General features: G+C 39.7%; 1 protein-coding gene across 3 annotated transcripts in view; it reads left to right on the top strand.

The window, feature by feature from the left end:
* VEPH1 (ventricular zone expressed PH domain containing 1) overlaps positions 1–18327 on the top strand; it is a 255130-nt gene that overhangs the window by 14258 nt on the left and 222545 nt on the right. For 2 of the 3 annotated variants that reach the window (XM_081570622.1, XM_081570620.1), the window contains exon 2: positions 13737–13952. In XM_081570622.1, coding sequence (XP_081426748.1) covers positions 13737–13952 — 216 coding nt within the window. Of the gene's footprint in view, positions 1–9547; positions 10789–13736; positions 13953–18327 lie in introns of those variants that run through there. The other variant, XM_081570621.1, reaches the window with a different exon arrangement.

Raw genomic sequence — 18327 nt, 5'->3', positions numbered from 1 at the left:
TAACATATCAGCTGAACTTACAACCAATGTGAAGCAATTTATCCTTATAATGGCTGCTTAACTTTGCTTGTTAGAAATGTTAGAATATATCCCTTCGGCTCAATAATCTCACTGACACTATTCTGCACATACCAGCCTCATTCCAAGGCACCTTTTTCAGAATTCCCTAATAATCCAGCATTCTCTCAGCATGAAAATGAGTAGATCTTTGTGTTCATGAACCAAGACACATACATATGCCATATACTTTCAGTAAATTGCACCTTTAACTTTTACTGAGGCTTGTTTCATCCAAATGAAATTCTCTCTGCTATTTATTGTTAAATGATTGTCTAGGCATGGTTTTCCGTGTTTCTCAATGTCATCTATATAAATTTTGTTGTAATTGAGTCCCAGGGATCTGATTTAAAATGACTGGTCCAAGGGAGAAACAAAATCTTGGGTGAGCCTATTTCCTTTGTCCAAGGACCGTTTTGGCAGACAGACTTGGCTATGAGCCAGCAGCTGAGAAAATGAGCGTCTTTGTCCTAGCAGGGGATTTGGACAATATAGCATAATCTTCAGTACAGTCTACTCTGGCGCCATTTGAATTCATTCGCTTTATGCAATAGTTTCATCCCACGTGGATACAGCTTTTCGGAGATGCTGACTGATCTCTACCACTCCAGTTTGTATCAAAGCTGCAGTTGGTACTCATCATCTCAATGTTGGCTGAATAATGGTTCTTCTGGGCTTCCCAGATGATACCCATGGGAAAGAATCCACCTGCCAATGCAGAAGACTTGGGTTCGATCCCTGAGTCAGGAAGATCTCCTAGAGGGGGAAATGGCAACCCACTCCAGTATTCTTGCCTGGAGAATTTCACTGGACAGAGGAGCCTGGCAGGCTACAGTCCAAGGGGCCAGAAAGAGTCAGACATGACTGAGCACAGCAGAGCACAAAGATATCCGCATTCTAAACCCCAGAACCTGGGAATTTTATCTTATACGGCAAAAGGGATTTTTCAGATGTAATACATTTTAAGGAAGACACATTCTAGGATGTAATACATTCTAGATGTAATATACTAGGATGTAATACATACAGGGATGCAAGAAAGAGGCAGAAGAAGGAGATAGAATCATGGAAGCAGAGTTTGGAGTGATGTACTTTGAAGACAGAGGCTCATGAAGGCCATGAGTCAAGGAATTCAGATAACCTGTAGAAGAAAGAAAAGGGGATTTTCTCCTCAGAGCCTCCAAGGGAACTATCACTGCTTTAGCCCAGTGAGACTCACTTTCAACTTTTTTACTTCCTGAACTGTAAGAAAATTAATTTGCCAACACAAATTCTTGAGCTTCTAAGTATGTGATAATTTATTACAGCAGCAACAGGAAAATTAATATGGTCTTCCTCCTCTATCACCTATTTTAGATTCTCCTCACCTTCAGCTAGCACCCCTGCTGATTTAAGCTGCTTCTTAGTTGGGTGGCTCAGATGCTTCTTCCTGAGGGATCTGAGACCCTGGTGTCTGTGCCCTTCTCAGGCTGGGACTGCTCCATTGTCCATTTACATCAAAATTGATCAAGGCAGTGCCTATAGATGCCCCCATTGTGTAACAGCCACCCAACTCCCTCCTAATGCTGTAGTCAGTTACCTTTGCCAGGATGGTGACTCCTTTTGTTTTCTGCTGGTCTCTTGTCATGGAAGCCTGGAGTGACTGGGTTCCCTGGCTTGTGTATTCTGCACATGTGTGTGTGTGCTATGTCACTCCAGTCATGTCCAACTCTGTGTGACCCCAGGGACTGGGGCCGGTGAGGCTCCTCTGTCCATGGGATTCTCCAGGCAAGAACACTTGAGTGGGTTGCCACGTTCTCCTCCAGGGGATCTTCTCAACCCAGGGATTGAATCCACACCTCTTATGTATCCTACATTGGCAGATGGGTTCTTTACCACTAGTACCACCTGGGAAGCCCTGTGTCTTCTACCTATAGTGAATTCATCACCATGCCACAGTCATCATTTTAGTATGTATATATATATATTACTTGTTGGGGAATTGTGGCCCATCCTTATAGAGTATTTGGCTGAGTTGCTCCTTCAAAAGCTTGTTCTTTAGATCTATTAATCCAGCAGTTTCAGAGTAGAGGAGAGGTTATGATACGCAAAAGAACAAGTGAATTCCATGATCATGTGCCTACTGCTGGAGCTCCTTGGTGTAAAGTAGTTCTTTGGTCAGACATAATGTTCATGGGCTCCTGTGTCAGCAGATCACATACTCTGTGATCCCCTAAACAGTGATTGAGGCTTAAGATCCATGGGCAGGGAAGACAAACTCAAACCTTGATTACATGTAAATTCTACATGATACAAATTGACGTCTTTTTAAATTTACTTTTAGTTAGAGGATAATTGCTTTATTGTGTTGGCTTCTGCCATATATCAACAGGAATCAGTCATAGGTATATGTATGTCCAATCCCCCTTGGACCTCCCTCTTCCCTCCCACCACATCCTACCCCAAATTGATGTCTTTTTCAGAGTGGAAAGATCTGAGGTTAAAAAAAATTGCCGCCAAATCACTGATTGGCTTCCTCGAAGGATAGTGCCATTTTGGGGGCTCAGCATTGACCTGTGTTACTAGCAGATTGCACACTTAGGCAATGACAATAATAACAAGACCAACCTTGGGGAATAGGATCTTATGCTGTTGGGTGGTGCTAGCTTAGATCCCTCACGCCAAGGCTACTCCATTCATGCAGCTGTTAGAGCACACTGTAGTGGCTATGATAAAACTGATGTCTTCTGCTTAAGCCATTCTATATACTTGTTTTTAGTGCCTCTTTGGTGGTTAATGCTCTTATGGGCATTAACATGGGATAAAAAAGATATCTATACTTTGTGCCAAATCCCATGTATCAAACTACATGTTTCTAACTCAGTGTTCTGTATCTCTCATCTCCCAACCTTCCTTCTTCCAGGTCCTTGGCCATTCAGCCAAGACATCTCCCACCACTTACGATTCTTAACTCTTACCTATACATTCCTTTTCCCATATAAAGTTAATGACCAAGTACACAGCCTGAAACTGTGTCCATTGGGAGAATTTTCTCTTACTTTTTTTTTTTTCAAGGGCCACCTCTAAGTAGGTCTATACTCTTAACAGCAGTCAAATTTTGACTTGTATCCACATACTGAGCCAACCCATCAGTAATCCAAGTTCAGATATTTTCCTACTCTTCTGGAAGATCATAAGGGAACCTCCCATAGGACTGTTGGTGTGTCCTGGGGGTAAGGTCATTTCTATAGCAGTAGATGACGTAGGGGCCTAGGCCACCTGTTCACACAGCTTATTTGTGCCTTCTGGCCTTGTTTGTAGCTAATCCAAGATGTGCCACTTTCTGGAAAAATAACTGAACTCCAAAAGTTAAGAAAAAACAAAATCATAGTATAAAATAATATATAACATATTAAAACCAAACATATCTATCCTATCATTTCATCTTAATGATCAAATTTGCCTGTTATAAGAAAAAGATTTTTAGATGGGATCACATGGCAAAATCTAGCAAATGAGAAATATATATTTAATAAAATGGTTTAGAAAATATGAAACTAAAAAGTTGATAAACAATAATTTACTTGGTTAAGTAAAATATATGTTAGAAATTCAAATTAAAGCAAATCCTTTTGATGTTTACAGCAAAACCATACCACATATTCAAATCTAAGATGAGGTTATTATTATCTTTTTGTACCATGTTCAGTTCAGTTGCTCAGTCGTGTCCGACTCTTTGCGACCCCATGAATCGCAGCACGCCAGGCCTCCCTGTCCATCACCAACTTCTGGGGTTTACCCAAACCCATGTCCATCGAGTCGGTGATACCATCCAACCATCTCATCCTCTGTCGTCCCCTTCTCCTCCTGCCCCCAATCCTTCCCAGCATTAGGGTCTTTTCTAATGAGTCAACTCTTCGCATGAGGTGGCCAAAGTATTGGAGTTTCAGTTTCAACATCAGTCCTTCCAATGAACACCCAGGACTGATCTCCTTTAGGATGGACTGGTTGGATCTTCTTGCAGTCCAAGGGACTCACAAGAGTCTTCTCCAACACCACAGTTCAAAAGCATCAATTCTTCGGTGCTCAGCTTTCTTCACCGTCCAACTCTCACATCCATACATGACCACTGGAAAAACCACAGTCTTGACTAGACGGACCTTTGTTGGCAAAGTAATGTCTCTGCTTTTAAATATGCTATCTAGGTTGGTCATAACCTTCCTTCCAAGGAGTAAGCGTCTTTTAATTTCATGGCTGCAATCACCACCAGCAGTGATCTTGGAGCCCAAAAAAATAAAGTCTGACACTGTTTCCACTATTTCCCCATCTATTTCCCATAAAGTGATGGGAGCAGATGCCATGATCTTAGTTTTCTGAATGCTGAGCTTTAAGCCAACTTTTTCACTCTCCTCTTTCACTTTCATCAAGAGGCTCTTTAGTTCTTCTTCACTTTCTGCCATAAGGGTGGTGTCATCTGCATATCTGAGGTTATTGATATTTCTCCCGGCAATCTTGATTCCAGCTTGTGCTTCTTCCAGCCCAGCATTTCTCATGATGTACTCTGCATATAAGTTAAATAAGCAGGGTGACAATATACAGCCTTGACGTACTCCTTTTCCTATTTGGAACCAGTCTGTTGTTCCATGTCCAGTTCTAACTGTTGCTTCCTGACCTGCATACTAGTTTCTCAAGAGACAGGTCAGATGGTCTGGTATTCCCATCTCCTTCAGAATTTTCCACAGTTTATTGTGATCCACACAGTCAAAGGCTTTGGCTTAGTCAATAAAGCAGAAATAGATGTTTTTCTGGAACTCTCTTGCTTTTTTGATGACGAAGTACCAAATAAAGCACATGAAATGGCACTTTCAGAGAGAAAATCAACACCTAGTCAAAATTAATCCTGTTTGCTGAAAATTCTGAGAAGCAGTTTGTCCACATATTTGCTAAAGCAAGGCCCTCTCTTCTCAAATGAATATATCTGAACTCTCCATGTAGCCCCACCATGTTTAAATTGTTGTTTATGATAGAATGATTTGGAATCATATGATGATCAAGTACTACCTTCTTATTTTTGTATAACCTATATGCCAGGCATATATTCAGCTATTAAGAAGCACTGAATAATGACTAGTAAATGTTTTACACAAAGTTAACAGCTGTTCAGTTGATGTAAATCAATGTAAAAGTCTGTAAAAAGTTTTAAAAATAAGAACAAAATAAGCAAATGATGCAAAGCAAATGCAAACCAAAAGAAACAGAAAGCATGATATATCAGACAAGGAAACATGTATTCCAAAAACATTAAATGAGATAAGGAAGGCAATTTTACTACAAAGGATTTGATTCACAAGTTATAAAGATTAAGAATATCTACATATCTAATTATGTAGCAACAATATTCATAAAAGAAAAACTTTAGGAGACACCAGAAAAAAAAAGATAAGATACATTAGTTGTAGGAAATTTTAATTCATTTCTCTTGGGCCATAACACATGGAAGTAAAAACAAATTAATTAAGGTTATAAATAAGATCTTCCAAAATCTTTTTACGAAACTGTCATAAAGTTGTTATGAAACTTCACAAAGATAAAGACCAATCCCTCAAATATTGATGTGAAATTTTTAATAAAACATTAATAAATCAAACCCAGTAGCACATTAAAAAATTAATTTCCCAGGATCCAATGGGATATATTCCAGGAATGTGAAGATAACTAACATTAAGACATTTGTTCCTATAATCTGTCATATTAAGAGATCTAAGGGCAAAAATAATTTGATATATCTATAAATTCTAAAAAGGCACTTAATGATATTCACCATCCATTCTGATTAAAAGATAAATTCCATAAAATAGGAATAGATTGGTAATTTCTTTTAAAATGTACCTATCTTACACCCACCCCACAAAAATATCCACTATAATGCTTACTAGAGAAATTCTAGGAGTATTTTCATTCAAGTCAGGAACTACACAAGACATTCTAGTATAATGTAATTATATACATTTTTCTAGAGATTATAAACAAAGCAATTAATAAGAAGGTAAAATTAGCAACAAAGTTTAAAGAGAAGGAAGTAAGATTACCATCTTCAGCAAATAACACAATAACATACCTGGAAATCCAAGAGAATCAACTAAAACACTTTTAACAATTAAAAAAATTCAGTGTATTGATAGGGTACCAAATTAGTGTTCAGAAATTGGCAGATTTTATATAATAATCATCAGTGGAAATACTGGTCAAGAGGAACCAATTTAGAGTGCCAACAATAGATAAAGTATCTACATATATAAACAATCTGCATTAAGAAATGTGCATGCCCTAGATTAAGAAATCTTTAAAATCTTATTGAGGAACACAAAAATGAACTTGAAAAGTAGAGAGGCTTGCTTTGTTCTTTTTTTTTAACTTTTTATTTTGTTTTGGGGTATAGTCAATTAACAATGTTGTGATAGTTTCAGGTGAGAGGCATGCTATGTTGTTACATAGGAAACTTACAGTATCATAAATATGTGTTATCCCCTAGTCAAAATATTTTAATAAAAACACCATCAGCAATTTTCTTTCAGAACTATACAAACTGATTCTATATCTCCTGTGTAGTAGTAGTAGCAGCAGCAACAGCAGCAGAAGTAATAGTAATGGTAATGATATAACAACCAGGGGAAAAAATAAAACAGAAGTGTAATGAAAAGACACAAATCTACTTCCACTTATAGGAATTTGTCCTATACAATTGCTCCTATAAGTGTGAAGTAACTTGCATATGAGGTTAGTCAATGCAACATTTTTCGAAATTCCAACGACTGGAAACTGCCTAACTGGTCATCAATAGGAGACAAATTAAATACACTATGGTACAACCTTGGGCTTCCCTGATGGCTCAGTGATAGAGAATCTTCCTGCCAGTGCAGGAGACACAGATGTGGGTTTGATCCCTGGGATGGGAAGATCCCTTAGAGAAGGAAATGGCAACCTACTCCAGTATTCTTGCCTGGGAAGTTCCATGGCAGAAGAGCCTGGCAGGCTACAGTCCATGGGGTCACAAAGAGTCGGACATGACTTAGCAATTGAACAATAAAAACAAATGGTATAACCTTACATTGGAATACTATCCTACCATAAAACTGAATGAGGAAACTCTTTATATGTTAGTTTGAAAAGATGTCCAAGATTCAGTATGAGGTGAAAGAGCAAGAGGCAGATGTGTATGTCCATTACGCTACCATTTGTGTGTAAAATAAGGAGTGAGGGAGTGTATATGTGTATGAATGTGTATCATATATTTCTATACATACGTACCTACATTTACTCAAATATATATATGTAAAATCTCTGGAAGGATATACAAGAAAGCAATAACTCAGCACTTTGTTGAAGAATATTTTTTTAATTAAATTTTGAATTAAGATCCTTAAATTTTTTTCAAGCAATTAAATTTTGAAAATTAGTGCCAACAAAATCTTCTTTCCTATTCAATTAAAACCAATGAGAATATTATGCTTAGTGAAACAAGTCACACAGAGAAATACAAATACTATGTGTGTTTGATTGCCCACTCGTGTCCAACTCTTTTGTGACCCCATGGATTGTAGCCCGCCAGGCTTCTCTGTCCATGGGGATTCTCCAGGCAAGAATACTGGAGTGGGTTGCCATGCCCTTCTCCAGGGGATCTTAGGGATTGAACCCATGTCTCTTATATATCCTGCATTGGCAGACGGAGTCTTTACCCAGGTCTCCTGCATTGCAGGCAGAGTCTTTACATCTGAACCACCAGGGAAGCCCTACAAATACTATATAATATCACTTATATGTGGACTATAAAAAAAATAATACAAATGAACATATATATAAGACAGAGGGCTTCCCTGATGGCTCAGCAATAAAGAATTCACCTGCAATGAAGGAGACACAGGAGACACACGTTTGATCCTTAGGTCAAGAAGATCCCTTGGAGGAGGAAATGGCAACCCACTCCAGTATTCTCACCTGAAAAATCCCATGGACAGAGGAGCCTGGAGGGTACAGTCCAAAGGATTGCAAAGAGTTGGACATAACTGAGTGACTGAGCACACACACAAGACAGAAACAGACTCAGAGATATAGAAAATAAACTTGTGGTTACCAAAGTGGAGAGGGAAGAGGGGAGGGACAAATCAAGGGTATGGGATTAATAGATATAAATTACTATATCTAAAATAGATAAGCAACAAGAATTCAGAATATAGCATTATATTATATGCTAATATAATATATTATATTATACCTATTATCTTATAATAACCTATAATGGAATGTAATCTGCAAAAATACTGGACCACTATACTGTACACCTGAAACTAACACAATAATAGATCAACTAAACTTCAATTTTTTAGGAATTAGATAAATTAATTAGATTAGTGAACCTTTACTGAGAGTCAACTATGTACCAGGTACTATTATATGTTCTGAAAACAACGTGGTACACCATTTCCTCCTCTTCTTGGAGTTACAGAAAATGTTATAGATCAATCATATTAACCATCTTAGCATTTACAGTTGGAAGATAGGCTTCCTTCTGTCTATGATATTGGTTCTGTTTCATCTGATTTTATGTATATATTACCTTTATTATATAAAATAACCAATATAATGTTTCTTCATGTTTCAAGATGATGCCATTAAAATAACTGCTTTTTACAAAGAATAGTTATGGCCAAAGATAGTGATTTTAGCCCAAAGGCATTCTCTGTTATTTTTCACCCCTAAGGATGGTTTTGGTTTTTCTGTTGTGGCAGAGGATTTTGAAAAGTCAGCATCATTAATTTGCCCTCTAATATTCCACTTTTTCCTATAATTTGACTCTGTAAATACCTATTTGCTATATAGGTTCTGGCACAAGTAATACTAATAATTTTGCTGCATTAAATTAAAAGAACACACTCACCAAGAAAGAAGAAAGGTGAAAGAAAACATACTAAACAGTCCACCAAACCAAGTGGTGTTCATTCTAGGAATGTGGTGATGGATGAACATCTGGAAATTTCATTCTATATGATAACATAAAACTTCACATCCATAAGCCAGCTAAGGAAGAAAATGCTTGGTTACCTCTTTAGATGCTGAGAGGACATTTTAAAAAGTTAAGACAAATATTTAAACTTTCAAAGAAAAAGAAAGTGGTGCATCCTATATGATTTAAAACATTTACAGTATTCTCTTGCTTTTGGCCATAAACTTTATATTAAAAACCAGGAACTAAAACCAGAAACTAAACCAGAAATCTTGCTTTTGTTGTTTCTATGTATAATAGCTTAGGATATTCTGACACAATAAGCCATGAGATACATAAAAGATACAGATAAAATACAGAAATCTTTTTAGAAAACGCAAAAGAATGATCTGAAAAAATATTATAATTAAGACGAACTAAACAGCTAATTCCCTACAAAATAAATACAGGGCACACCCCCGTGAGACTTCCACGGGGAGCTACGGCGAAGCCACGCCCCGTCACTGCTCCACTCAGGCTGTACGTGGGACACACGCCAGACGCACAGCCCCCGCGTCTTCTTCCACAGGTTTGCTCAGAAGGACAACCCAAGGCAAGGGTTGCGGCTGGCCAACTCCCAGGGGCTGGACTCCAGCGTCCAGCACCTGTGGGACCCAGAATCCGAGTACATCTACTTTGGCTCCAATCACTTCGAGGAGAAATGTTTGCGCTGATGGGAATCAGTGGATATTGCAGGCTGAAGGAGGAAGCAGTTCCCGCAGTATTTGTCTTTCTCTAGGTTGTGCCAAACAAGCAGGACCAAGGGGCACAGTTAACTTACCTGGCCCCGCTGAAGTCAGCTGGCTCCGGCGAGACAGGAAGTGCTTCTCTGAGGGCCAAGGGCCCACAGCTTCATCTTCCCCACCTCCATCTCCTGGCGTTACCTGCCTATCTGTGCAAGAGGCCTCAGCACCTCCGCTTTGCCTGTCTCCCCCTGGGTACCCTGGAGCCTGGCCTCAGCAGCGCCTTCTCAGACCTCCTGGAGCCCCTGGGTGCCAAGAAGATGAAGCAGGCTGCAGCCGAGAAGGGGCCAGAGCGGCCGCCATTCCCTCTGGAACTCACCCTCTTGGCCTATACGCCGCCATCTGCCAGAGCCTACATCCAGTACAAGCTGCCAGCTGCGCGGCGCCCTGCTCTGGAAGCAGAGAGCTGAGGCCACACTTGATCTCCTGGACAAGGCCCAGCACCAGCTGCAGGCCTGCGAGCGGCGGGAGCCGCAGACCGAGCTGCAGCAGGAGCGGTGCTGGAGAAGCGGTCACAGGCAGATGCCTGCTGGACTCTGAAGGAGAGTGTGCAGGACTTCGCCGTGCACTGAGCAGTAGCATGGCCTGAGTGAGGGGCCACCCGTCAGGAGTCCAGCCTCTTCCAACCTCAGAATCCGCGTGGAGAGGACTTGACCTGAGCTGTGTCCGTCAGACCTTCCAGATGCCATAAGGAAGTGGATTCTGGAAGGAAACCCTGCTCTCTGGCTCAGCCCCCAACCCACACCAGGCCTGTCACTTCCGAGAAACAGACAAGAATGATGGTTACTGATCTGAAGCTGCAATGCTTGGCAGGTAGTGAGGGTTCCATGATGACCTTTCTGGGCCCTGGCAGTCGGAATGAGGTAGAGGGGCAGGCACATGGACAGTGGTGCTGGCCTGAACCTGTGTCCTCATTTTCCTTCAATTCAACTGAAATGTGGAAGGCCTCCCCGCATCTGTGGTCTTCAGGTAAGTGTGCAAGACAGCTTACTGCACACGTGACCTCCCCTTGCCTGGACTCAGCCACTGTGGCCCCAAGATCAGAGCCTCATTCTTTCTAGTCCTGGAAATAGCCATGTGGTGTTGTAATATTTGCTTTTGAGGGCCCTTGGAGTGTAACTTCATTTATTCAGATTATGCCTGGGAGAGTGGATATTCATTACAGGAGGTAAATGCAGAACAGGCTCTTCAGGTGGTTCTGGAGCCTGTGGGCCAAGGCGCATCTTGCACGGTTTCCTAGCTTGCTGGTGGCTACACGTGAACTCACTCTCCTCAGGGTGTCCACCTGTACGTGGCACCCAGGCTCTTCAGCAAGACCTGAGGATGGCAGGTGCTGCATTTACATGGGCCACTGCCAGAGGCAGGAAATGAGCTCTAAGGCCCAGAAGAGAGACCATTTTCCCCCAAAATGGCTTCCTGGCAGCTGGAGCAGAAGGATTCTTGTTCCGAGAAGGGAGACAGAATGGTGCCTTCTGCATTAGGGTGGACTCACAGCACCTTCTGTCGGGACAGAGGAGGACTTGGTGGCCTGCTGCAGTGTCCCAGTTCAGGCAGGAGCCTACAGTGTAGACCAGCAGCAGGGCAGCCATAGAAGAGCCAGGACAGCTGGTGGAGAGAGGCCAGAGCCTGACCTGCATTCCTCCCACCAGTCCTTCCCCTTCCCTTACCCACTGGAGCAATCCAAGTTGGGGTGGGGAGCTGCTGGCAGAAATAGAGAACCAGGCCAGACTGACGGATCCTGAGCTATCCAGCGGCATGGCCAGGCCTCAGCTCCCCAAGAACCCAGGGCTGGAGCCCCTCAGTGGGGGCTGTACAGCAAGGTTTGTGTGTAGGTAACACTGCTGTAGCTTTAATGGAGGCAAGCCTATGAACAATAAATACTTAGTGAGGGGCAAAAGCAACAAAAAATAAATACAAAAATGATGTAGGCTGACATAATGAGCAATAATTCATTAAAAGTTCTAATGAGGAAAACACAAAGATTTTGTTTACAGCAACAATAGAGACATAAAATACACTAGGAAGTACCTTTTAAAAATGTGTGGAACTTATATGAAGAAAATAACAAAATTAGTATTGTAGAATTGAAAAATTGAACAAACAGAAAAGACAGCCCTGAAATAGAACCTGATATGTACATAAAACAGTTACTAGGAAATGAATTATTCGGTAAATAATGATGGAAAAATTAGATTAGCTAGTTTGTAGAAAATGTATGTCTTACTTCCATTAATGCCAGATAGACTCAAGAGCTAAGTGAATGGTTAAAAGACTAATTTCTGAAATACTAAACATTAAGTGTTTTGTTAAGCTTTCTTTAAATGTAGAAAAAAATACAGGTAAATTTTTATTAAATCTATGAACAAAGAAAATGTGAAATTTAAAAAGCTATTAAAGTAATCACAAAGAAAGAAAGGAGTGAGTGTAGATGGATATTTATATGAACTTGGACTTTTCTTGTCAAATATGAGAAATTGGTGAGCATGGTTTCCCCAGGAAAGGGAACTGAGATGGAGACAGAGTTTTCACTGAAAATCTTTTTTTTTTTATCTTTGTATCATGTTAATGTATTTCTTTTAAAAACATAATTTAACCAACTTAAATTTCCAGTTAAAAAAGAAAAAAAAGTCCCAAAGATTGATAGATTCGGCTATCTAAAACCTTAGCGTGTCGATAAATAGCAGCAAAAAAACCTAAAGATAATATAACATGGAGACATATTCACAACCAGTATGTCAAAAGCTGACTTAATATCCTTGATAGAAAAAATATTATTTCACCAAAGAAGAGCCCCCCCCAAAAATGAAGTCATATAAGGAAAAATAGACATGGGGTACAGTGGGCAATTCCCAAAGGAGGAAATGCAAATGGTAAATAAACATGTTGAAAATATTCGACCTTACTTCTAATCAAGAAATTCCAAAGAAAACAGCAATGAGATACTGTTTTTCAGATATAAAATTACCAAAAATTAAAAATGCTCTGTTCTTGCAAAGGTACAATTGGCAAAGCTTGCTTTCACCCAGCTGATGGAAGTATAAATTAGTAAGACCTTTCTGGAAAATAGTTTGGCAGTGTGTACCACAAGCCTTAAAATGTTCCTGAGTTTTGTCTCAGAAATTTCCACTTCTGAAGAATCTAGGCTGTACATAATCTACATCATGGAGATGGTTTCATGCCTAAGATGTTTACTGCAACATGAGTTGTAATAGAAAAAAGATCAAGCTGGAACTTGCAGTTGGACTGAAGAGCCCCATCACTTTCTGGCTGTAATGGTACATGACAGTGTAAGAGTTAATCCACCACACAGAGTTCACAGTCAGGCCAATTTTCCAAATTAAAGTGATGGGCCTAGTTTTCACATTTAAGTGTTTTATGAGGTCATATTATTGCTCAATAAAGATGATTAGGTATTTGAGGAAGAATTAAAACAGGGGAACAGAGGGAAATTTGGTTGGGGAATACTTAAAAGGATTTGGTAGTTATTTTAATTGAAAAGGGAGAGCTGAAATGATTTCTGTTGTGTACAGAAAGAGAAAGCTTATGAGGAGAAATTGTAGGGTAATTGAAACATTTCACAAAAGTTGCTGAAATATCAGAGCCAAAAGTAAACCCTCACCTCTAATGAACTTTAAAATAGCATGAAATTTGAGCCTACTTGAAAGTGAATAATTAAGCTCCCTGTCTGTGTATCTGTGATAGTACAAACCTGCTCCATTTTAGCACGTTTGCAAATCTACCTCGTCCACAAGGTTCTCATCTCCAAGGAAGAAGGTCTTTTATAGGGTTTTACAACCTTATCCCTTAGCCACAGTGTGGCAAACCCATTTGCTGTATGATTGAGCTCATATTTTGTAGGTTCTTTGAAGGGTAATTTTCCAGAGTATTATTTCACATGAAGCTGTTCTTTCAAACAGGATTACCAAACCAATAACAATGACCAAGCAGTGGTCGAAATCTGTATCACGCGAATTACAACAGCCATCAGGGAGACAGAGTCGATTGAAAAGCACGCAAAGGCCCTCGTGGGGCTCTGGGACTCCTGCTTGGAACACAACCTGAGGCCCTCCGGGAAAGATGAAGACACGCCCCATGCAAAAATCGCATCTGATATCATGAGTTGCATTTTACAGGTATGTCTGTGTTCAGCATCATGCTATTTGGTACTGGCTTAGCAGCTTAGTTGAACACGTGATGTCTCTGAACCAAGAGCCAGTGTTTTTGTAGTGTTCAGATACTGTAAAAAGACACCACAAACCATCAATAGCTAAGCCGAGCAGTCTGGTAATTAATAAACTAAGATGGTTCTACTGAGCCTCCATTCAGCAAGACACACTGTGGGGAATTCAAAGTAAGCCAGCTCTAGTCTATTTGGAGAGACAAGACATGTACATATAAAAAGCTAACAATAAAGCACTGTGTGTACAGATCTGAATGAGGAATATTGGAAAATGAAGAAAAGGAGAGCTCTTTTTCATCCAAGGAGACCCAAAGAAGGGGTAGACTCTGAATTGAGGGGTAATGAGCTTGGAATATGTGGAGAGAAGTGGCTAAGTCATTGTAAAGTGCATTTCTATATATATTGTGAATTTTCCATGATATCTGCCTCTTCTGACTGTATTCAAATTCTTCCCACTGGCATAAACATGACTTTGGAATTTTGGCTCAATCACCAACTAATTATGTAAAATTGAAATGTTTACCAAGTCGCATAATTTCTAAGCCACAGTTTCCTGCTTATAAAATGCAGATGACAAATTTTACCAAACAGTAATATTGATAGGTGTTTCTTTTTTTTCTGGTCACATTTCAGTTTACTTTCCATGATTAATGTTTTAAAGTGGGCTTCTCTGGTAGCTCAGCTGGTCAAGTGTCCACCCACAATGCAGACAACCCTGGTTCAATTCCTGGGTCGGGAAGATCCCCTGGAGAAGGGATAGGCTACCCATTCTAGTATTCGTGGGCTTCTGTGGTGGCTCAGATGGTAAAGAATCTGCCTGCAATGCTGGAGACTTGGGTTTGACCCCTGGGTTGGGAAGATCCCTGGAGGAGGGCATGGCAACCACTCCAGTATTCTTGCCTGGAGAATCGTCATGGACAGAGGAGCCTAGAGAGCTACAGTCCATGAGGTCGCAAAGAGTCAGACACAACTGAGCGACTGAACACAATGTTTTAAGGTAGAGATTAGCCCTTCTTTTTACACAGAATTAATTAGCATGCTAGAGTAGTGGTTCCACCGATTCTCTTTTACTAAAAAGCTATATTAATAATAAACAATTAGTAAGCACTGACTGTTTACTAGGTTCAACAAAGACATGGTCTTGGCATGTAATGGTTTATTTAAAATTTGTTTATTTTTGGTTGAAAGATAATTGCTTTACACTGTTGGTTTCATTTCTGCCATACATCAATATGAATTAGATGTACATATGTCCCCTCCCTCTTGAACCTCCCTCCCACTTCCCACCCTTTCCCACCTCTCTAGGTTGTTACAGAGCCCTGGTTTGAGTTCCCTGAGTCATATAGCAAATTTGGATATCTATTTTACATATGGTAGTGTTTATGTTTCCATGCTACTCTCTCCATTTGTCTCACCCTCTCCTTCCTCCCAGCAACCCCACCTGTGTCCATAAGTCTGTCTTTATGTCTGCATCTCCACTGCTGCCTTGCAAATAGGTTCATCAGTACCATCTTTCTAGATTCCATGTATGTCCGTTAATATATGATATTTATTTTTCTCTTTCTGACTTACTTCACTCTATATATAGGCTCTAGATTCATCCACCTCATTAGAACTGACTCAGATGTGTTCCTTTTTTATGGCAGAGTAGTACTCCATAGTATATATGTACCACAGCTTCTTTATCCACTCATCTGTCGATGGACCTCTATCTAGTTTGCTTCCATGTCCTCGCTACTGTAAATAGTTCTGCAGTGAACGTTGGGGTACATGTGTCTGTTTCAGTTTTGGTTTCCTCAGGTTATATGCCTAGAAGTGGTAATGCTGGGTCGTATGGTAGTTTGGGGCTTCCCTGGTGGCTCAGATGGTAAAGAATCTGCCTGCAATGCAGAAGATCTGGGTTTGATCCCTGGGTCAAGAAGATCCCCTGAAAAAGAGAATGGCTTCCCACTCCAGTATTCTTGCCTGGAGACTTCCATGGGCAGAGGAGCCTGGTGAGCTACAGTCCAAAGGGTCACAAAGAGTCAGACATGACTGAGTGACTAATACACACACGGTAGTTTTATTCCTAGTTTTTTAAGGAATCTCCATACTGTCTTCATAGTGGCTTTATCAATTTACATTCCCACCTGCAGTGCAGGAGGGTTCCCTTTTCTCCACATTATTTTCTCTCATTCTGAGGGCTTTTTTTTTACTTTGTTTATAGTTTCCTTTGCTGTGAAAAAGCTTTTAAATTTAATTAGGTCCCACTTGTTTATTTTTGTTTTCATTTCCATTACTCTAGGAGGTGGGTCTAAAGGAGCTTGCTATGATTTATGTCATAGAGGGTTCTGTTATATTTTCTTCTAAGAGTTTTATAGTTTCTGGTCTTATATTTAGGTCTTTAATCCGTTTTGAGTTTATCTTTGTGTATGGTGTTAGAAAGTGTTCTAATTTCATTCTTTTACATGTAGTTGGATACGTGTAAAAGTTCATGTATCCAGTTCTCCCAGCACCACTTTTTGAAGAGATTATCTTTGCCCCACTGTATATTCTTGTCTCCTTTGTCAAAGATAAGGTGCCCATAGGTGCATGGTTTATCTCTGGGCTTTCTATCTTGTTCCATTGATCTATGTTTCTGTTTTTGTGGGCATGTAATGGTTTTAAAACCCAAATAGTCTTCTCTGATTTGGTGTGGCATTGTGGATAGTTAAGAGACTTTCACCTTCCACTTTCACTGAGGCTTATGTTACTGGAGGAGTCAGACTAGCAGCCTAACAGCCATCTCAGTGCACCTTCCCAGTGAGGACTGTTGGGCTAATCATTTACCACATCTTGGTATCCTATTATCTATGGTCCTCCTGGCCACAGAGGGAAGGTTTGCTTCATATAGGAACATTACTTTTATTTATTTATTATTGGGATATAGTTGCTTTACAATGCTGTGTCAGTTTTGGCTGTACAGCAGAGTGAATCAGCCATATATCCCCTCTTTTTTGCATTTCCTTCCCATTTAGGTCACCATAGAGCACCGAGTAGAGTTCCCTGAGCTATACAGTAGGTTCTCATTCATTTTCTGTTTTATACATAGTAATATATATGTTAATCCCAATCTCCAAATTTATCCCATCCACCGCTTCCCCCACTTGGTGTCCATACATTTGTTCTCTATGTTTGTGTCTCTATTTCTCTTATGCAAATAAGATCATTTATACCATTTTTCTAGATTTCACATACATGCATTAATATACAATATGTGTTTTTCTGATTTCACTCTGTATGACAGTCTCTTGGTCCAGCCATGTCTTCAAATGATATAATTTTGTTCCTTTTTATGGCTGAGTAATAGTCCATTGTATATATGTACTACATCTTCTTTATCCATTCTCTAGTAATGGGCATTTAGGTTGCTTCTATGTCCTGGCTATTATAAATAGTGGTGCAATGAACACTGAGGTGCATATATCCTTTTGAATCATGATTTTCTTTGCCCAGTGGTGGGATTGCTGGGTCATATGGTAGTTCTATTTTTAGTTTCTTAAGGTACCTCCATACTGTTTCCATAGTGACTGTAGCGGTTTACATTTCCACCAACAGTGCAAGAGGGTTCCTTTTTCTCCACACCCTCTCCAGCATTTATTGTTTGTAGATTTTTTGATGATAGCCATTCTGACCTGTGTGAGGTGATACCTCATTGTAGTTTTCATTTGCATTTCTCTAATAAGTAGTGATGTTGAACATCTTTTCATGTGTTTGTTGGCCATCTGTATGTTTTCTTTGGAGAAATATCTATTTTGGTCTTCTATCCATTTTTCAATTGGTTTTTTTTTTTTTTTTTTTGAGCTAAATGAGCTGTTCATATATTTTGGAGATAAATTCCTTGTCAGTTTCTTCATTTGCAAATATTTTATCCCATTCTGAGAGTTGTTTTTTGGCCTTTTTCCTGGTTTATTTTGCTATGCAAAAGTTTTTAAGTTTAATTAGGTGCCATTTGTTTACATTTTCATTACTGTAGGACGTAGGTCAAAAGAGATCTTGCTGTGATGTATGTTAAGGAATGTTCTGCCTGTGTTTTCATTCTAAGAGTTTTCTAGTGTCTGGCCTTACATTTAGGTCTTAAATCCATTTTGAGTTTATTTTTGTGTGTTGTATTATGGAGTATCTAATTTCATTCTTTTACATATAGCTGAACAGTTTTCCCAGCACCACTTATTGAAGACACTGTCTTTTTTCCATTGTATATTCTAGCCCCCTTTGTCATAGATTAGGTGACCATAGGAATATGTCTTTATCTCTGGACTTTCTATCCTATTCCATTGATCTATATTTCTGTTTTTGTGCCAATACCA

The sequence above is a fragment of the Giraffa tippelskirchi genome, chromosome 2 (assembly GCF_054371585.1).
Source record: "Giraffa tippelskirchi isolate mGirTip1 chromosome 2, T2T-mGirTip1v1.2.pri, whole genome shotgun sequence".
Lineage (NCBI taxonomy): Eukaryota > Metazoa > Chordata > Mammalia > Artiodactyla > Giraffidae > Giraffa > Giraffa tippelskirchi.
This window is presented reverse-complemented; position numbering and strand designations above follow the sequence as displayed.